This window comes from Hesperophylax consimilis, chromosome 7 (genome assembly GCF_061612785.1).
Source record: "Hesperophylax consimilis isolate HC1 chromosome 7, BYU_Hcon_1.0, whole genome shotgun sequence".
Lineage (NCBI taxonomy): Eukaryota > Metazoa > Arthropoda > Insecta > Trichoptera > Limnephilidae > Hesperophylax > Hesperophylax consimilis.
In genome coordinates, this window is record NC_142842.1 from 9,361,594 (window position 1) to 9,383,344 (window position 21,751).

At 34.6% G+C, this 21,751-nt stretch overlaps 1 protein-coding gene across 2 annotated transcripts; it reads left to right on the forward strand.

The window, feature by feature from the left end:
• The first annotated feature begins 271 nt into the window (after window positions 1-271).
• Cyt-c1 (Cytochrome c1) lies at window positions 272-20,497 on the forward strand. Of its 2 annotated transcripts, none has more exons than XM_089633694.1 (8): window positions 272-305; window positions 453-546; window positions 861-911; window positions 11,519-11,667; window positions 12,154-12,280; window positions 14,053-14,170; window positions 17,127-17,308; window positions 19,711-20,497. In XM_089633694.1, exons 2-8 carry the CDS (start codon window positions 478-480, stop codon window positions 19,933-19,935), a joined length of 921 nt encoding a protein of 306 aa, XP_089489820.1. In that variant the 5' UTR covers window positions 272-305; window positions 453-477; the 3' UTR covers window positions 19,936-20,497. The 2 variants fall into 2 exon arrangements, with proteins under 2 accessions (XP_089489820.1, XP_089489819.1); XM_089633693.1 differs by having other exon boundaries at window positions 274-368.
• The last annotated feature ends 1,254 nt before the right edge of the window (window positions 20,498-21,751 follow it).

Genomic DNA, 21,751 nt, shown 5'->3' on the forward strand with positions numbered 1-21,751 from the left:
AACTGCTTCGGAGCATTTTCGACTGAACCACGGCTTTGAGCCCACACCAGTTTCTTTAGTAGTCGATTGTATGAAGTGTACAGACAGTGTACATAATCTGTACAGACAGGGCGCTCTTGTGGAGTGTAACATAAATAAAGCAATAGAGAGAAGTGCAGTGCATATTCAGTCATTTCAAGTATTGGAAGATAGGTAGGCACCTGCTTACATTATTTGTATTTGACGGAAAACTTCTTCATTTGCAAGTGAACAACCACGTAACATTAAAAATCAATGTTACCAACATTGTAGAGTTCATTTCTAAGGTAATGTCCATTGGAATTTGAAAAGTGATTCGATTTGTAGACTTTTGTGTCAATTTTTAAGAAGTTCGTATATTTAGTGTACAAAATATTGAACTTTACTGTGGTGAAAACTTTTTAGTTGATATAATTATTTCGTTTACACTTTAGACCACTTCCACATCCTCTGCCCATCATGGCGGCCGCGGTCGGTAGGATTTGCGGAGCTGGACTTCTGAAAAGTAATAGCTCCTCGATTAAACAAGTAAGCCTGTCATTTGGTTAAAAAAAACATTTTAAAACGCTCCAATAAATGAAAGCAACCATTCTCTCGAATTGCCATCTCGCCATTTAAAATTACGATTGGACGTGTATCTACATATTGCTGTAATTTCTTATTTATACGCAATAATCTACAATCCGCGAAGAAATAGACTTAAATTTACATAATATACCGTGCTATCATTATGATTCCATCGAAGGATGGTAGATTTTCATTCAAGTTTGTTTTTCTTCTAACCTCTTTATTATGTAACAAGCTCCTTACCTAATTCTAACCAACCGCAACTTTACTTGCAGATCGGTAAGCTGTCAACTGCTACCGGAGGATGGACCAAGGGGCACAAATTCGTACGTATTATTTTTATTTTTTATGCTTTCATTTTTTATATAGGAGGAATATTATATTCCTTTGATGTTTATTTTCATTTTTGCTCCAGACTTTTGACAGATGAAAACTGAGTCTCTTACGAACACGAACATCCCTTATTGTTGTGTTAAAATATTTGGTAAACTTGTCGAATTCCGCTGCATTCAAAGGCTCTTTGAAAAAACAACACTTGATCTCAACTTAAATATCGAATGGAGACAACTATTTGAATTGGGGGTTTAAGATAACATTCACAAAATAGGTATTTTGGGCTTAGTTTAGGTTACTATAATGTGTGCGTATTTCCTAACCTAACTTTGATTGAGAAAAAATGAAAATTTAATGCATTTACCATCTCCCAACACATAAATAGTTACTTCTTGTAGTAATTAAGTTGAAACCAAGTACTGTTTATAATTTTTTTGCATATTAATCGTGCAGCCGAATTCGACAAGATTAATATATATTTTTGTTTCTAAAACAATTAAATTTAAAAAAAAAAACATATAAGCCAAGTAAGAATTTGACGACAATTTATTACTGTGTTTAATTTATTTATTAAGAAGCTTTAAGTGGCGTTAAGTACAAATAACATTAGATTAGACATATTTATTAAAACAAACCACTGTCATTTTTATTGACTACAGCAGGAATAACACTTATTTTACAGTATCAAATTTTATTTTTGTTAAAGTTGCCGATTTCCATGTCGAGCACGGAACTAATGCAACTTTTATCTCCCCAGTTTGCTGTTTATTCCATATTTTTAGGATTATTATAAAATCATAAACTTTATAAATATGCGAGTTCATTTAAAATTGCCGTACTTGTCTAATCATAAATTCTAGAACAGATTCCACTTCAGGATTTAAACGGCGAATTTAGACATCTATTGATAAAATAGGAAAGCATTATATCAGCTTTCTACCAATGATAATGCAATATAAAATTCAAATAAATGTTTTACAAAATGTAAAGAAAAATGGTAAAATATGACGTGCGATCACTATAGACCTTTTGCAAAACTTGACATAATATGCCGAAAATCACTCGAGTGGATAATTAGCTGGTTAAGCATATTTAGCCCAAAACAGATTTAATATTGATTATTTTTGGGGAAATTATTGTGAAAAAATTAAACGTAAATAAATTCAGTAAATCTTTTTGCTTTCTATCGAAAGAAAGACATACCAGATGTGAAAATATTGCTGTTTTTGCTAAAGGTCGAACATATTTTATAGACTTAAGAGAGTACTCAATATTGACCAACTGAAAATGATCTATTTTTCTCTGGTACAAACTTCAATCATTTATGGCATTATAAGATAGGGTGGTGCGTTTGATACATTGATTAATTTTTACAAATAACTCAAAACCACATTATTAAAGTTAAATACATAATAGAAATAGAACATTCTCGACTAACTTATTCAAAAAAACTAAAATGTTTAATATCTGTAAATTCTTTATTCTGCAAACTATGAAATATGTATTTAAAAGCAAACATTTCGAAAAGAAATGAAAATAGAATAAGCAAAAGGGCTAATAATGTATTTTACACTCCCAAATCAATACCAAATTAATGCAAACACATGACAGAATTATTGGTCCTTGTACATTGAATCTTCTACCAAAACAAATTCAAATGACTAGTAAAATATCACTATCTCTAAATAGTATAAAACAATGTCGCTATCCTCTTCTGTCTGTTGTGCTCTTAGTTCTTCTAAACTACGCAACAAATGTTGATTGGGTTTTCACTCATTTAGATAATTTTATTATGTTTATATATATAATCATACATGCACCTTATATTTATAGAAAGTACAGAAAAGTCTGGGAACAACGGCAGGTACACTTCAGCTAGTGTAAAATAATGGCTAGTACACTATAACTATAAATTCTTTGTAAACCTTTACTTTTCACTACAGTAAAACATTACATGACCATAACTTCAAAATTTACATTATATGCTTGTTTGTTATTGTCTTTAAAAAATAAATAATGAAACTTTTATGTTTCACTTTTTCACTACAATTTATATTGTATACTTGATTGTTGTATTTTATTTGAAAAGTATATAAGTAATTTTGTATTTTAACTTAGCTTACTTTAATTCTACTTATAAGTACATTGAAACTAGATATGATTTGAGATTTTCATTCCATTGCAATTTGACGGCCAGCATAGTCCAGTGGTAAAGCATTGGACTGCCATTCCGAAGGTCGCGGGTTCGAACCCGGCGTGCGCAAATAAATTTTATTTGATTAATTTGTGTTATTTCACAATTAATTAATTAAAATAATATATAGTATATTTGCGGCACGTTCCAGAGTGGAAGATACTACCAGTATCGCCCTGGTGTAAGACCACCATTCAGAATTGAAACGTTGCTCCAAATGGCTTTAGCCGTGTTTAGTGACTAGATCTGAATAGCCAGGTACTTCCCAACCTTCCTCTTTCCCTTCCCCACTTACCTTCAGCCTCACAACATCCCCCAATTGGGGATGCCATAGTCTCACTGGCTCCAGACTGGAGCAGTTGGGACTCTTGTGAGGTATTCACTATAAAAAAAAAAAAAAAAAAAATTGCCAAAATTATTATAGTGATTTATTTTTGGGGTATTATGTTGCATTACCTCGTTCTTTAGCCAACTTTTCCATCATCATTACAGTGTGTACATCTTCCCTGATGATGGACACTGTCTTGCTGTCTGAAATGTTGGCTCAGTGTTTAACAGTGCACATATCGTCCCATAGCTTACAACACCGCTCAAGTCGAAAATTGGCGGTTTTCACATTTTAATGCCGATAGATAGAGCTGCTCATTGCGCGTCTAACCATTGGTCACATGATATAGATTTCAGTCAATTAGAAGCCTTCATTCAAAAAGTAGTAACAGCGCGCAAGTCGGATAGCCTCTCAACACCGCACAAGTCGTTAGTCTGTCATACATTTCTCGTAAGAGTACTTCGCGCTCCGTGATTATTATATTTTTATGTGAGTTTTATCGCTGAAAGGTCTTTGCAAGATGTTTTAATAGAAGATTAAGAGGTAAGCTATATAATACAGTAATGTTTATTGATTATCACATAATATTCATATAGAAAGAAATCATTATTGAATATCTTCATTTACTTAAGCGGTGTTTACTAACCAGCTTTTTTAACTTGGGCGGTGTTTCAAAATGTATTTTATTTCTTTGAGGAAGCTCAATAATTGAAATACACTATGGATGGAGAAGAAATTGATTCATGGAGTTCAGGTGATGATGGTGTTTTGCAAGAAATCTAAACTCAGATCATGTGACAACATAACGAACAAAAGCGGCAATATTTATTTGAAAATTTCTGGAAGAACATGAACTGGGAGCAGCAAAGATCATTTATAACTTCTCATGTTAATAAAGTACCAAAGAAAATTACAAAAAATCCAGAAATCATCCAAAAGAACTGATAGTCGAACTTACGTTTTCAAGATTGATAATGTACGTCACCAAGTCTTTAAAAAAATGTTCTTGGCCACTCTTGGCATTAAAGATTCATTTATAAGATATTGGCTGACAAAAACAGACTTGTCTTGACAGATGGTAATACAGATTTGTCCACTTCAACCAGTAACCGCAGAAATCCAGAGAAAATTGAAGACCACAAATATGTTGAAAAGTTTTTAGCAGGTCTTCCAAATATTCCGTAGCATTACTGTCGTGCTAAAACATCACGAGAATACTTAGAACCAATTTTCTCGAACATGACACAGCTCTACCACACATATCAAGAGAATTGTGAGTTAGAGGGTAGAGAATGCCTTGGTCGTAAATTATTCGACAAATTATTTTTGAAACTCAATCTGAGCCTATTCTACCCGAAGAAAGATCAATGTAACGATTGTTGCAGTCATAACACTGGAAACATTACGGATGAAGAATACGCACAACATGTTTTGAAGAAAGATCGAGCCAGGAGAGAGAAAGATACTGACAAAGATATTGCAAAGTCCGGAGCTTGTCATGTATTCACACAGGATGTTGAATCGGTAAAATTGGCTCCGTATCTTCAAGCTAAAGCAATTTATTATAAAACTAAATTATGCATCCATAATTTTACATTATACAATTTAGCAACTAAAGAAGTAATGTGTTATTGGTTCGATGAGTCAAATAGCACACTTGAAGCCTTTGTTTTTGCTTCATGCTTAGTAGACTATCTAGAGAAAGTTTTGAGCCAGAAATTATTGCCTGTGATTTTATATTCCGATGGCTGTTGTGCTCAAAATTGCTATGATACCTTAAGCAATGCTTTATTACGTTTAGCGATTGAAAAAAAAATTGTAATTACTCAAAAGTACCTGGTAAAAGGCCATACCCACATGGAATGTGATTCCGTACACAGTGCAATAGAGTGTAAATTAAAAGGTAAAGAAATTTACCTTCTTAAAATAGAAAATAAAACATTTTTTAACTTATTTCCACTTTTTTATTTTACCACTACCGGTTTCATCCTATTATGGACATCTTCAGGCTGGCAATTGAAATTCTTTTGTTACAGAATTTATACAAAATTAGGTACACAATGTCAAGGTAGGTACATATTGTTGTAATTGTAATTTAATAACCCAATAATATGTACCTAACTTGACATTGTGTAACTAATTTTGTATAAATTCTGTAACAAAAGAATTTCAATTGCCAGCCTGAAGATGTCCATAATAGGATGAAACCGGTAGTGGTAAAATAAAAAAGTGGAAATAAGTTAAAAAATGTTTTATTTTCTATTTTAATAATATATAATTCCACCAAGTATAACAGTATAATAAATAAAGTCATAAATTTACCTTCCACAACAATACATGGCTATTACTAAAACCGCTAGGAGTGATCCTATGACTTACGAAGCTCGTTATTTGGACTATACCTTTTTTACCGACTTTTCGAAAGAATTAATTTATAAATATATACGGCCTTGTAAAAAAGCAGGTGACCCAGTCGTCACAGATGTACGTATGCTAGAATACAGACCAAATAGCACAATTTGGTAAAAAATTGGTTTTGATGACGAGCTTCAGCCGTTACCACATCGTCCCACGCCAATTAACAGCATTAAACAAATAAATCACCTGCAGAAATTGTATGCAGCTAGAATACCAATTACAAATCGGAAGTATAAAGATTTGTAAGACCTAAAAAGTGTATTACCATCTAGTTGCCACTCTTTTTATGATGACCTTCCGCACAGCAATCGCTAAAGACTGCAACTAACTATTAGACTAGAGATTTCGAGTATATTTTTTTATTTTTATAATTTTATTACTATTTTATCTTGTTTAGTTGGAGTTTATTAAAGACTATGTTTTAAATATTTTCATGGTAAAATAAAAAAAATAATAATAATAATTGCACTTAGGTACGCTCTAAAGGTTCGTATGTCACCAAATAACTTTAAGCAATTGATCTCAACAATGTTATTCTTAAGATTTAGGTTATAAATACCTATTTATAACGATTGTTAATTATTTTTGAAATATTTCTTGATAAAAACTTTTCTTTGTAAATCATCTTTAATACCTTATTCCCTAACATTTCCGCAAGCAACACCGCCTAAATCTAATAAAATATCAGTCAACACAGCTCAAGTCATAAAATAAAAGTTAAAATAAAGTAAATTGTCAAAGTAAGTATAAATAATTATTTTTTAACCTCTAACTAGGGTATTTATTAAGTAATAACAGAAAAAATCCACCGAGTTTTTAAAATAAACAGTTTTTTTCGTCTCCTGTAAAGTTGGTAAAAATGACTTATGCGGTGTTGTTAGCTAAGGGACGATATATAGTTCCTCTTTTGATCATGTGTACAGATTTGTAAATTATTATCCACATCGTTGAATGTTTCCACTAATAATAATATTTGCTATAATATCGCGGGGTAATTACTCCAACTAGGTAACTCCGAAATCAGTTTTATCACGTAACCCCAAAAAACCATACCGTTTTTTCTGGCCATGTATGCCACAAACTTAAATTCGAGGGGGGGTAATTAAGTTCGCGGAATGGGTAGGTAGGTGATTAGTGGGGGTGTCGCTAAATTAGGTACTAATTGAGCAACTCATTATTAGTATAAATACTGGGTTTTATCATAATTAGGTCATTAGTCTTAGCTATCGTCAACCGAACAAGTCGATCAAGGGTAGAATAAGGAAGTTGAGTGAAAAATATTTTGACTTATAAAAAATATGTTCATGTAGATCAAAAAATATCGATTCTAAATATATAAATATATTTCTATATTATTATTCTTAGAATTAGTTAAACGTTCTTGAAAAAGCATTCAATAGCAATAGACTGTATACGCTCCACGATTGGTCGAAAGAATTCTGTCGTCACATGTGTCGTGACTCGTACGTACAACGGAACACCTATGGTGCATCTCTTTCTATTACATGAGAGATGGTCAGTTTAGATGAGAGAGGTGTATAGGCCAAAGGTTTATTTGAGTTTGTCAAATATATGTACGTATTTGTTATTATTATTATATGAAATGGATTTCTAAAGATACATATTCGTATAGTGCTTTATAATAATATGTTGTTTATTGCATAACTTAGATGTTTTTATTATTATACAGGTCACATAGCATATGATACACTTCAGGCCGCCGGCCGCTCAGAAAAGTCTCACAGTGAACTGGGCTGTAAACCGTTATTTTACTTTTGGTCTCTACTTTTCTGCGCGGTGGTCCTGAATTCGCGCGGGGAACGTCAACAAGTAGCGACGGCAATACCGTACCGGGCGTGAAAAGCAAATATTCTAACTTAAAATATTAATTTAACTATCAAATCTTAATCAATTTTCTTTTTTTTTAATAACATCAATTATAATAGACGGTTAACATTGGTAAAAAAATTACTGGAATTCCTTGTTGAAGAATTAAAATTTTTTCCATACATAATGCTTAAGCGACGTGGTTTTCACAGTTCTAATGACGTCACACTACACCCCGCCTGTTACCGCTCGGATTCCGCTCGTTTTGGCGGGCTTAATAAAATTTAAACTTTGAGAATTAATTTAACTATGAAAACAAACTTTAAAAAAAAAAAAAAAAATACCAGTATTTAAGTTTGAATGCGAACATTGATAAAAAAAAATAAAAAAAATGGACTCAACTTCCTTATTGTGAATATTGAGAAAATCGTGAATATGGAGAAAATCGAGTTCCGCACTGCCAAGCAAGGAAAATCAGTTCAGATCATACTGGAAGAGATGTCATCCGTTTACGGGGACTCTTGCCCAAGTAAAACTATGGTTTACAAGTGGCATACCCTCTTTAAACAAGTCAGGGAGTCGCTTGAAGACGACCCACGGCCAGGAAGGCCTATCGATGTGACCACTCCGGAAATTATTCAAAAAGTCGAAATATTAATAATACAAGATGCCTGACTAAAGAAGAAACAGCTCGCAGAAATGGTTGGAGTATCAGATATAACTATTTTCAAAATTATTCAGGACCATCTTGGCATGACTAAAGTCAGCGCAAGATGGGTGCCCAGAATGCTCACGCCGCCTCCAAAACAACAGTGCGTGGAGTATTCTCATGCATTGAAGGATGCAGTTTCGGCGTATATTTTAGACAAAGACAAATCTTTTTTTTTTGAGGGTATACATAAGTTAATTGAAAGATCCGAAAATGTATTAGGGTAGCTGGTGAATATATTGAAAAGGAAAAATAAATTTGAATTTTTATATCCACTCCTTTCCGCGAACTTAAAAACGTTCCCTCGTATGTGTTTTTGGAATACATTGGAAGGGAATAGGCATGTGTTTGTGTTTGACGTGGAAAAAACCCATTTTCGAGTTATATAGTTTTAATAATTAACTCATGATATTATACGCCTAGGTTAATTTTGCACTTAATAAGGAACTGCAGTGAAAAATATTACGGCTTAAAAAAAAAATACCGATCAACGAACGCTGTTTCTGAATATCTAAGTTTTATTATGTATTATTTATTATATGTAGAATTTATAAATTGTCTTTTAAAAGAAAAAAACACCTCATTAAATCACACCGTTTGGTTGATACGTCTGAACTGCTGATTGATCACAACCAGTCTAAGTGAGTAATATATCTATGGCCTGTAAAATCCACATCAATTGCTAATTAGTGGAGAATTCCCCCAAATTGCCGGGAATTTCTAAGATTTTCAAGAATTGAGTTTTTTTGCGGGGAGAACATTTTGTGGGGAAAATGCAGGGATTCTAGGCATTTCTTGATTATTCAATCATTTTCAAAAATAATATTTACAATAATTGTGATAACACACTATATTTCGTTTTTGTTTGCAGCAAATTTAAAAAAAAAATCTATTTTTAACCCTTTCTCTGCCGGAAGGTATTTGGTGTGGATGTTCCGGTAGGCCGCAAAATCGAATCGTCTCACAGAACAACGTGTTAACGCGTTAATTTTGTAAGGCCAGTCTTGTGAGCACGGCTACTTAGAGCGTGTACACGCGCTTAAGGCACACAACCGGTTAGAGCTTCAACGAAAGCGAAAATGACTATACAATAAAAAAAACAAGTGCTAATTTCAATAGAATTTTGTTTCATTTTGGAGATAAAGGACCTTGTGGAGAATTTGAAATTCTCTTCTTCTCTTGTGGGTATTTTAGAATGCATGCATTGGCAACTCAAATGTTTATAGGAAAAGGAATTAACAAACGAAAGAATTGTTTTTTTAAAACTATTTTTTTCTTTATAATCTACACTAGCATCACCACCAACTGCAAAGTTAAGCATGCTGAGTTGTGCTTGCTTACTGACCGTGCAATGCAAATAAAAATATATTTTGGTTCATCTGTGCTCATTTTTGATTATGCATTTCTCAAATCGTTAAGAAAGAGATACAAATGAATTTGTAAAAAATATTTATTTAAACAATGCATTTACTGACTTAGGATGGGTTGTTTCATAGAATTTGAACAATTCATCAAATTTCAACGTTCATTTGCGAGTTCTGTGAATGTCCTATTCAAGTTCTGTTATTATATCATTATAGGCCAGTTACTTGACAGAACTGAAATAATAACAAAACTTGAAAATTAACTTTGAAATTTGAAGAATTGTTCAAATTCTCTGAAACAACCCGTCCTTAAACAATAATTATTAACAGTAAATATTTGTGTTGATAGATGAGCCACGGAATAAATAATAAGAACAATCAGTTCCTTTTATCAAATCATTTAATCACATTCATCAATCAGTTATGAAATTGATTAGATAAGGACATTGTGTATCAGACTGTCGTATTAAAATTAATTAGTGATATCATGTTGTACATAATAGTTGCTTCTCTGAATTCCGAGTGTTCCAGACTTATCAAAATATTAAATTGATGCCATGTATGTATTTTTGTATTTTAAAATAATTTGATGTATTACTACATTGCTAATATTTGCTGGTGCATTTGTTAAATCCTCCAATTTGACAAGAATGAAACAACAACATTTTGGTAGGAGATTCACTTGACTGCTGCTTGTTTATATTATTAAGTAATTTTGATACATAACACATTCGGCAATTTGCAAATAGCTAATGAAATAAAATTTTGAGCTAGGCAAATGCAAACCTAAATGAATGGGTATAACTAATTCGAAGATCAAATGCGATTCCTGGTGTTAATTGATTGGTTCTGTATAATTGGAGGTACAGCTGCTGCTGCGCTACGTCAAACGAATAACCTTCTGTGGAACGGCAATATTATAATGATAAAGTCACTATCCCCGTCTGTCTGTTTGTGCGCTTAGTTCTTCTAAACTATGCAACGGAGTTTGATAGGATTTTACTGTCATTTAGAGAATTTCTTCCGGAAGGTTTATATATATATAATAGATGGATATTATATTTATTGAAAGTAGAGAAAAGTTGAGGAACACCGGGTACACATCAGCTAGTATATTTATAATTATTTTATATTTACACCAGAGTGGAAGATACTACCAGTATCGCCCTGGTGTAAGACCACCATTCAGAATTGAAACGTTGCTCCAAATGGCTTTAGCCGTGTTTAGTGACTAGATCTGAATAGCCAGGTACTTCCCCACCTTCCTCTTTCCCTTCCCCACTTACCTTCAGCCTCACAACATCCCCCAATTGGGGATGCCATAGTCTCACTGGCTCCAGACGGGAGCAGTTGGGACTCTTGTGAGGTATTCACTATAAAAAAAAAAAAAAAAAAAAAAAATATTATCCATACAACTGAATTTTAATCATATGTAAATGAAATCCTCAGCATGGGAGATCTCGAAAGAAAATTAGGTATGTTTAGTGATCAGATTTGAGAAGCTTCAGGAATTTCCCTTTCTTCAGTCTCACAAGACAGTTGGGGCTGTTATTATGTGGTATTACATAAAATAATTATGGCCAAGATACATTTTAAAGTTTAGCTCTGCGTTTGACCACTTTACCTAGTGTATTATTTAGTTCGGAAGTGTGTATGTCACCTGCCACCTCGAATGATTTAGATGTCCTAATTATATTAATTATGTAAATATAAATTCAAGAGTAACCTTTTGATCAACCTGTATTTTGTTGTTTTTGCAGATGCTGACGACCCTCGGAGTGGTGGGAGGTGGGGTGGGCACCTTGTGGTTTGCTCTCGAGCAATCGGTGAAGGCCTCTGGAACCGAGGTTCACCCTCCAGCTAATCCATGGACCCACGATGGAGTACTGAAGTCTTATGATCACGATGGGTAAGAGAATAATATGTCCCTAATTTGCCCAGCTTCCGTGGCCTCGGACCATTGAAGCCTTGGTCTCCACTTTTCTTGAGTTTTATGGGGGGCTATGCAGGGTTAATTTTAAAATTATGACTATGCGTTTGTCGACGATTACAACACTCAAATTAGTGACCAGATAATAGCCACTACCTTCAACCCCATAACATTCCACAGATTGGGGATGCCATAGTTCCACTAGCTCCATATAGTTGAGGTTTTTGAATTGTGATGACATAAAAAAATATGTGCAAAAAATTGTATTTTAGAGCTTGCCCTTTTTGCAATTTCAGTTTTCATTTTTTCCAACATCATTCGTGATCAGTGAATCTCAAATTGGTCTGGAGATTTACGACGATTGAAAACATTTATAATTCATCTCTATAAAGTAACTGTCATCATGTAACACTTTTGTTCTCAACCATGTTCACTCACCTATATTTGTGATACGTTTGTTTGTAGTATTCGCCGTGGATATGAGGTCTACAAGCAAGTGTGCGCAGCGTGTCACTCCCTGAAATACATTGCCTACCGTAACTTGGTTGGAGTTTCCCACACCGAAGAGGAGGCCAAGGCTGAAGCAGCAGAGGTGACTAAACCAATCATTTAGCCTCATTATATTCAAGACCTCCCCTCTATTATGTAGTTACAATTTTAGGTTAAAAAACTATGGTGAAAAAAATAGCAAAACCTTTCCCATGGACAATCTCTAACTAATAATCACGCCGTTTTCACCGCAGGGGACTGTCACACAATTCTGTCTCGGCGCACACTCCTTGCTTCATTCACATTCATAAATTGTCTCATGCATAATCTTCTGCTATTTTGACTCTTGTCATGACCCTGTCTTGTCATGATTTATTTGTTTGCAGCGTGACTTCTTCTATCATTAACTTCCGCATCATAATATTTGTCAAAAGCTAACCCTTACTAATCTGAAATTCTTTTTATAGAGTAATTAATTGTTTGGCAAAACGTAATGTTGGAGCAAAATCTAGAGTTGCGGATAAAATAAAAAGCGTTCAAACTTTTCCTGTGTTTAGAACCAATAAAATTGTACAAAAATTATGACTTTAAAGTCTTTGCAAAACGGTATCATTGAATGAAACATTTGCCCAATTGCTTGAACTCGTTTATTTGGGCCTGAAACTTATGTGTTTCAGACCCGATTGATAAACATCCAACATACTGGAGAAAAAAAAAATCAATTAAAATCAAAAGTGTTACTAAGGAAGGTTACAGTTACAGATAAAACATTATCCGTCAGTCCATGTCCTCGCTATGTGCCACATTCCTCATTCAAATTTAAGCGGGCTAAATCGGCCACTGGTGAGAATAGTTCCTATTTTAGACGTCGAGGTGCTAGCAGCAACAAATGTCAAATATGACATTATTAGATGTTTACATTTTTAATTATGGATTTCCTCTCTCCGAAATACAGGTAATTGCCTGATTTTATCAGTATGAATTATTATATTCACCGAGCGATTAGGGATAATCAATCTAAAATAGACAAATAGTCTGGTAACTTTATTATAAGAGGGATTTTTCAACGTTCTGACAGTGTTTTCAGCAGTTTGTTCGTCATATTTGCATTGACTAGCAAATATATACTGATTATTGAAGACAATATTAACGATTCCTAAACGAAAATTCAAAACAGAAAAAGATACGGTCACATCTAGGACTTGAACCCTTGCCTTGCCTTGTCTTCAATAATTAAATATTACAATTTGAGGTTTTACTCGTAAAGTTATTCCAAAAATAAAATAAATACTATTTAAAATTAGTATCCTTGCTGATTGAAGTGGGGAACTTCACCAAATAATCAACTCGTAAATTAGCCCGCCTAAAATATTTGACATTTTGAAAGCTCCCGATCTCCCGATGCGTAAGAGCATAGATGTACCGCTCATGCTGCATAGAAAATCAAGTACTCTAATAAAATCATAGACAATATGTGTAATATTGTTGATATTTAGGTTTCCGACCTATATACAGATTATGTTCCAAGCTGCGCTAAGCTCGACATTCCAACTAAGCCTAGATTTAAATCAACCGATATTCCGGGCCTATGTGATTCAATTCGATAAGTTGAGATTAATTTTCCATTCAGCAATTTACTTTTTGCCATTTTATTGAATAAACATTACGTTGTTTATGTCATGTTGCGCTTCCTCCCCCTGTGGTCAAAGCTTCAGGTAGCATTACGGGGTCCATCATCAGGGCAGATTTAACGCTGTCCGAAATATTGACTAAAGGAGGAGGAAGAGCAACACGGCATACTCAAAAAATCAATCACGTTAAAACTTCTGAGCGTGAAAATCTCAAATCATATCATGTTTTTCTGTTTTGTAATAGGCTATGATCCAAGATGGTCCCAATGATGTAGGAGATTACTACCAGAGGCCTGGAAAGCTGGCTGATTACTTCCCGTCTCCCTACGCCAATGAGGAGGCTGCCAGAACAGCCAACAACGGTATGTTCTTCTACTTTATTTGTTAGAGCTGTTCTTATGAAAATCTAACAACAGTATGTGCTCCCGCTTTATTCATTAAAGCTGTTCTTATAAACATCTATCAATGCTTAGTACTCTGCCGTAGACATCCAAATTGATAGACTAGCTCATCGGGGAATGGTGCACGGAGGAGGCATGAACGTCTCCCTTTCTGTAATTTGTTATAAATGAATCTGACTCTATAGAGGCAACTCGCATTTTAATATCACCATTTAATCTGTCCTTTTTACAATGGCATGCAAATTGCTTGCTGCGTAAAAAACTACAAATCTAACATAACAAAATATTTGGGCATATTTCCAAGACTGAATGTTTTGTTACACTATTTAGTTACAGTAGAACCCCGTTAATTCGAACCCCGATAATTCGAAAAAACGCGTAATTCGAAATTTTCGCCAAAAAAATTTCCGCAGAAAATTTTTTTCATACAAAATGGTTTTTAATTCGAAATTCGTTAATTCGTAATTCGAAATTTATTTTTGTCCGCGCACGAAAATTTGTTTGTGTAATTCGAAATAATTTTATTTTTGCGAAAATAAATCATAATATTTCTTAAATCTGAATCTAAAAGTCAGCCGTGGCAGTAAAACGCCGAAAAATTTATTTTTACGTGGTTATACATCGTCCTAATTAGTATTATTATTTTGTAAATCTGAATCGATTTACACTGGAATGTCGTATTTTTTCAAATTTATTTCCAATATCCAAGTTTGAAGGGCCGAGAAAATACGTTTTACGCAGATATATATCGTAGTTTTACGACTTTACACCAAATATCTGAATTTAAAGGGTCGGCCGCGACGAAACTCGACCGCGAAATTTCGATTTACGCGTAAATGTATCGTATATGTACGAATTTATTTCGAATATTTGAATTTCAAATGGCCCACCGCGACGTAAATCTGCCACGAAATCTCAATTTACGCGTAAATATATCGTATTTTTACGAATTTATTTCGAATATCTGAATTTTAAAGGGCCCGCCGCAACGGAAATCGGACGCGAAATTCAATTTCAATTTACGCGGAAATATATCGTATTAACTTTACTGTAACTTTACTTCGAATATCCGAGTTAAAAAATACGGCGCGACGAAAATCGGTCGAAAAATTTCGATTCACGCCGAAATATGACATAATTTTACGAATTTACTTCAAATATCTGAACTTAAAAACTGCCGATAATATTCGATTAACGCGGAAATATTGCATATTTTTACGAATTTACATCAAATATCTGAATTTAAAGGGTCGGCCGCGACGGAAATCGGCCGCGCTTACTCGATTTACACGGAAATATATCGTATTTTTGCGAATTTATTTCGAATATCTGAATTTAAAGAGCTGGCCGCGACGGAATACGGCCGCGAATTCTCGATTTACACGGAAATATATCGTATTTTTGCGAATTTATTTCGAATATCTGAATTTAAAGAGCCGGCCGCGAATTCTCGATTTACACGGAAATATATCGTATTTTTGCGAATTTATTTCGAATATCTGAATTTAAAAAGCCGGCCGCGACGGAATACTGCCGCGAATTCTCGATTTACGCGGAAACATATCGTATTTTTGCGAATTTATTTCGAATATCTGAATTTAAAGAGCCGGCCGCGACGGAATACGGCCGCAAATTCTCGATTTACGCGGAAATATATCGTATTTTTGCGAATTTATTTCGAATATCTGAATTTAAAGAGCCGGCCGCGACGGAATACGGCCGCGAATTCTCGATTTACGCGGAAATACATCGTATTTTTACGAATTTAAATTCAGATGTTCGCAATAAAGGGCCGGCCGCTACGGAAATCTACCGCGAAATCTCGATTTACGCGGAAATATATCGTATTTTTGCGAATATCTCAATTTAAAGGGTAGGCCGCGACGCGTAAATATTTAGCATTTTTACGAATTTATTGCGAAAATCTAAATTTAAAGGGCCGGCCACTACGGTAATCGGCCGCGAAAATAAAGAAAAAATTGGTATTAATACGAATTTACTCCTAAAATACCACCCGGATTTGAAGAGGCGGCCGAGAAAATCGATTTTTGGCGTATTTATTTTTTTTTTTCATAAAATTTCGAATTACGTGGGAATTCGTTAATTCGAAATTTGATTTTTGATGTCCCGTGGATTTCGAATTAACGAGGTTCTACTGTATTGACTTTTACAAATGTGTTGTAATTTACCCAGCTCACTCATTTTTAGCTTTGCTACTATACTACAGAAGCGCTTACCATTCGAATATTGAGTTACATTGGCGATACATTTTTTTTATCTTAGTATATCTGCTGCAGCACAATACAGACTTCATGCCTCTGTTCTGAATTATTTCCATTCTTTTGACTTGTGCTTTATTACTCAGAAAAATTACACTTGTGCAGTATTCAGGGGGATGATTATTATGATGAATTATTCACTAGAGCAATTCTTATAAACATCTGACAACGGTTAGTACTCCCTCTTTATTAATTAGAGTTGTTCTTATAAACATCTAACAATGGTTAGTATGCCCTCTTTATTCATTATAGCTGTTCTTATAAAAAATCTTCCAATGGTATGTACTCCTGCTTTATTCACTACAGCTGTTTTTACAAAAATCTAACAACGGTATGTACGCCCGCTAAAAAAATGATAGCCAGAAAAAAAATGTAGTTTTGAAGAGTATGTATCAGAGAAGCCATTTATTACTCTTTATATTAATTGTTGAAGACTGCAAGTTCCGCATAACTGTAAGCAAATGATAATTTAAAACATAAAATAAAATGTTACATCGCTTTTACTGTAAAATTCAGAAGTCAACATAACCTCACCTGAATGTACTATAATTTTAACAAAGTCGGTGTTGCCAAAGTAATGAAAAAATTTAGTTTCGCTTTATTAAATATGTATTATGATATAAAATGTATTGTTTCAGGTTCCTACCCACCAGACCTGTCATACATTGTTGGTGCCAGGAAGGGAGGAGAGGACTATATCTTCGCGCTCCTGACCGGTTACTACGACGCCCCGGCTGGCGTTGACCTGAAGGAGGGACAGTATTACAATCCCTACTTCGCCGGTGGAGCTATCTCCATGGCCAAGGCACTCTACGATGAGGTACGCAGTGCGCATGCTGCATATTATTTATAATAACCTATGGGTCGCTGTGTGCAAATTATTTGTGTCTGCAACACTACGTGCATACAGGAGAATCATTTTAAAGAGACTCTTGGTTGTGTAGTGGTGTACTGTATCGTCGGACTATTCGGGACTGCAGGTGTTACAAAACTATTTAGAATCAATTTGAACCACTATCATTGTGTACAAATTCATTCAAATGTGTGCTCTTTAAAATGATTTGCCTGTACGTGTACGCATCGGGAATGTGGTGAAATTGTTGTAGAATATGATTATTCCGATATAGATGAGGATAGGAGACGTACTATATTATATTTCACCTCTTCAGCGATGACAGTTCTTTGCAACGTCCTGTGTTCTATGGATTAGGCTACCTTTACACTTGGAAATTTTTTCCTGTAAGTTGCTCACGTAAGCGACTTACGACAAATTTACCAATGTAAACGACACCATAAGTCACTTACCGTAATTTTTACCAAGTTACGGAAGTTTTTTTTACGTAAGTTTTTGACAGGTCTAATCGCTCACGCGGGAATTTACGGCTCTCTCACAGCTTATCAAAACAGATTGATAAGTTGAGACGCTTACAGTAAGTTTTGACGTCACTGTCTGGATGGTAAAACAGAAATCTGACAGGTCTTTCTGCCGATGCTCCTCGGGACTTGTTTATTTGTCGCCATGAACAGCTTTATGAAATAATACACTGCAATAATCTATGGAGACTAACATAACATTATTTATCATTAACACAATGTCATGTTTAAATGCCTGTGTAAATGTGTGATAATGATTCTAGTATTCGACTTCACGAACTGATGGATCAGCTATCAAACTTCACAACAAATTAATATTTCCAATGAATACATACACAAATGCAATATGAATACACAGAATACATTACCTGACGCAAAAAATCGAAGAGTCACCATTATTTTTTTTAACTAACTAACTAACCATCACGCCGTTTCCCCGCAGGGGTAGGCTGAGAGGACGGACAGCCAAACAACTCGGTCTTGGCACACACTTATTGCCTCATTCACATTCATACATCGTCTAATACATACTCTTCTATTATTATGACTGTTGACATGGCCCGATTCAAGTATCTGATTCACTTGGTCGTGCCATGTCTTCCTTGGGCGTCCCCGACTTCTGCTACCATTCACATTTGCATCGTATATTCTCCTTACACTCCTTTCTTTGCTCATTCGCTCTACATGCCCAAACCATCTAAGCGTCCCTTTCTTGATCTTACTCATTACGCTTACATCAGCCTTGTACTCTTTGCGGATCTCCGCATTTCTCACACGATCGTACATGGTGTTACACACATACGCCTCAGGAATCTCATTAATTTTTCAGCTGGTGAAATAGCATTCCGAAAACGAGTATCATTCTTTTTAATTAGCGGTCCAACCATTTCCAATATGTATTAGAAGTCAGTTTCTCTAATTTGGATAAAATTAAGTAATTTTCGTTGATCCTCAATTCTTAATTCTGCCGTTAAACGAACGAAATCCCCATCAGTACTTTTTCTTTGAAGCCAACTCCTAGTTCAATACTCTGCGGGCCCTTACGTTTTTGTTTGACAAAATTGTGCATATTATCGCAGCGGCAATCCGTTGTGTGCGGAAATGGGTACTATATGGGGATCCATGATCTAACCGTAAATAAACAAATCCCTTATCAAATATTACTAACTGACAGCTGTCAAAGTCGGCGGCAACGCGTTGTTGTCAGGAAGCCATCTTACCAAAAATAGAATTATTGGTGTAGCGGTCTCTGTGAGAAGCTCGTAAGTTAAACTTCCAAACAACTTCCGTGAGCATTATTTACGATAAGTTGGATGCATATGTAATCGCTCCCGTGAGTAACTTATCAAAAATTTACGAAAGTCGTAAATTTTACTTACAAGTGTAAACCTAGCCTTATAAAAGATCCGTAAGTTTTTTTGGTTTTCCCACTAAAGGGTGATAAATTCCACAGTAAATAAATTATACTGCCTCTAAATATTGACATCTTACAAAATGTTGTCTTTTTATGCCAATGAAGCTTTTTTATCTAATAACAATTCATCATCATCACGGCGCTACATCCCAGGGTGGAATTAGTCCTACCCCGCAAATGTCCTCTGTCCTCCAATTCTCTTCCACGCAGTCTACCCGCCTCTTCCTCGGCCTGCCTCTGGGCCGCTTCCACCGAGGCACTCTCTTTATAATAACTTTGGGGGTATAACTGGCCTATCATCTGGCATTCTTTCCTCATGACTAGACCTACAGAACCTTACAATGGTCTCATGACCTATAAGGTTTACAGTTCATGATTCATCTTTATCTGATAATATTAATTTATTTTAACTTATCATTTATGAATATTTTTAGGCCATTGAATACTCTGACGGAACACCCCCGACGGCCAGTCAGCTTGCTAAAGACGTCACCACATTCCTGAAGTGGGCTTCAGAACCGGAGCACGACGACAGGAAGCGCGCCATCGTCAAGCTGTTTGGAATATCCACTGTCGTGGGGCTATCCCTCTATTACCTCTACCGCCACAAGTGGACATCCATGAAGTCAAGAAAGATCGCATTCAAGCCGCGATCATAATATGCTACCGATACACATTATGTGTAACCTTAAATCAATTCTGTTGTAGTATAATACCCGGTCCTTAATCACGAGAAGAGAATTTTGAAAGAATCTATTAATGCATATGCCATCGACTATAGATTGATCTATTTCTTTTAAGATTAAAGAACTCAGGACTTAACACATTCTTAATCTGTGTACCATACAACTGGTTAAATTGTCAAATTATTTTTTGTAAAATAATGTTTCTCGCTAACCGACACTAGAGAGAAGTTTGTATAAAAGTCTAATTATAACATCTGTCAAGTCTCAATGTAACATCTGTATTTAATTAGTATAGTATTTAAAATGTGATAAGTACATTAATGATTTTTTTTATTTAATTTGGATTGTAAATATTGTTGGACACCATCTAAGGACCATTAAATAAATGAGTATTATGTTTATAAGATATTCTTCACTCCATAACACAATACCCAGAGTCATCTCTTTTACCACCGGACACCCTATACTCGACACTGTTATTTATTGTATTCAATTACTGATGTTGAATAAAACGAAAAATAAAATTAAAAAATAATTATTGTTCATTATTTTAGTAAAATCCAAAAAAAATGTTAATCCAAGCGGGTTGTGTGTCCACTGATGAGTTAATCCAAGTGGGTTGTGGCCGTGTCTGTGTCCTGAAGTAAGCTCAATTTTTCCTTACTCTTAAATTGTTCACATTTTCAAATGTGGAAATTCTTTACCGAGCAGATAAATTAGTAGCTCTGCAAACAAACCTCGCATCCAAAAAAGCATGTTTCTAATTTTAAAATTACAAGTGAAAAAGTAAACCTCCAATCAAATATGGGTGTACCGCAAGGAAGTGTCTTAGAACCTCACTTAAATATTTAATGCTAACAAAACTAAATATTTTTACGTTTTCTATAACGGCCAGAGGATGGACGATCGGTGATCATGCTCGCAAATTACATAGGCTTCAAGGGAAATGTTTTACACAATCTTCTCTGATCAAGATTTCCTCTGAAATCATGAGATTTATAAGTAGATACTTAATTATTATAAACTCTACGAGTGGTCGACTTGCAAAACCCTCTCTGGAATTTTTCAGAAATCTGTAGATGTCATGAAAAACTGTTTAGAAAACTTAGGAATAACATACCTTTTATACTAAATATCAACATTATTCTTTTGATATTTGTCAAAAAATATTAATAACTAGCTGTGCAGAGAGAGAAACAATAGTGCGTGTTGCTTTTAAGTCCAACAGATGGTGCTGTTTTCAAAGACAGCATGTTTGTCCAACAGATTGCGTTGTTTTTCTAAAAAAAGCATATTTTTACCTGTCACAGGTGACATCTATATAATATAGGTATATAAAAAACACGTATTCGGATGCAACATTATGCCAAAATTTCAAAGCAATCTGTGAAGAGCTTTCAGAGATTTAAGATTTTGAACAAACAAACATTTTTTATTTATTTTCAATTTACTTTAAGTACCTTTTGTGAATGTATCAGAACCAGCAGAAATTTCCAGAGCGGGTTTTGCAAGTCGACGACTCGTATATCTTATGTAAATTGAATGAGGAATTTCGAATACACTTTGTCCAAAGAAACATCACTCATTGAGAGTTCTTTTTTCAAACTATCTTCAGGCAGGTAGGTACCTTAATGTTGAAACAAGGCGAATAAGAAAGTCCTAATAAACACCGACGATTTCCCATTTAAAAGGGATCTTTACTAAACCATTAAAACGGCCACCAACCAAATCCAAAATGGTCGAGTTGAAACAGGACTTCGCCACACTCAGTCAACAATTTTATTATCCT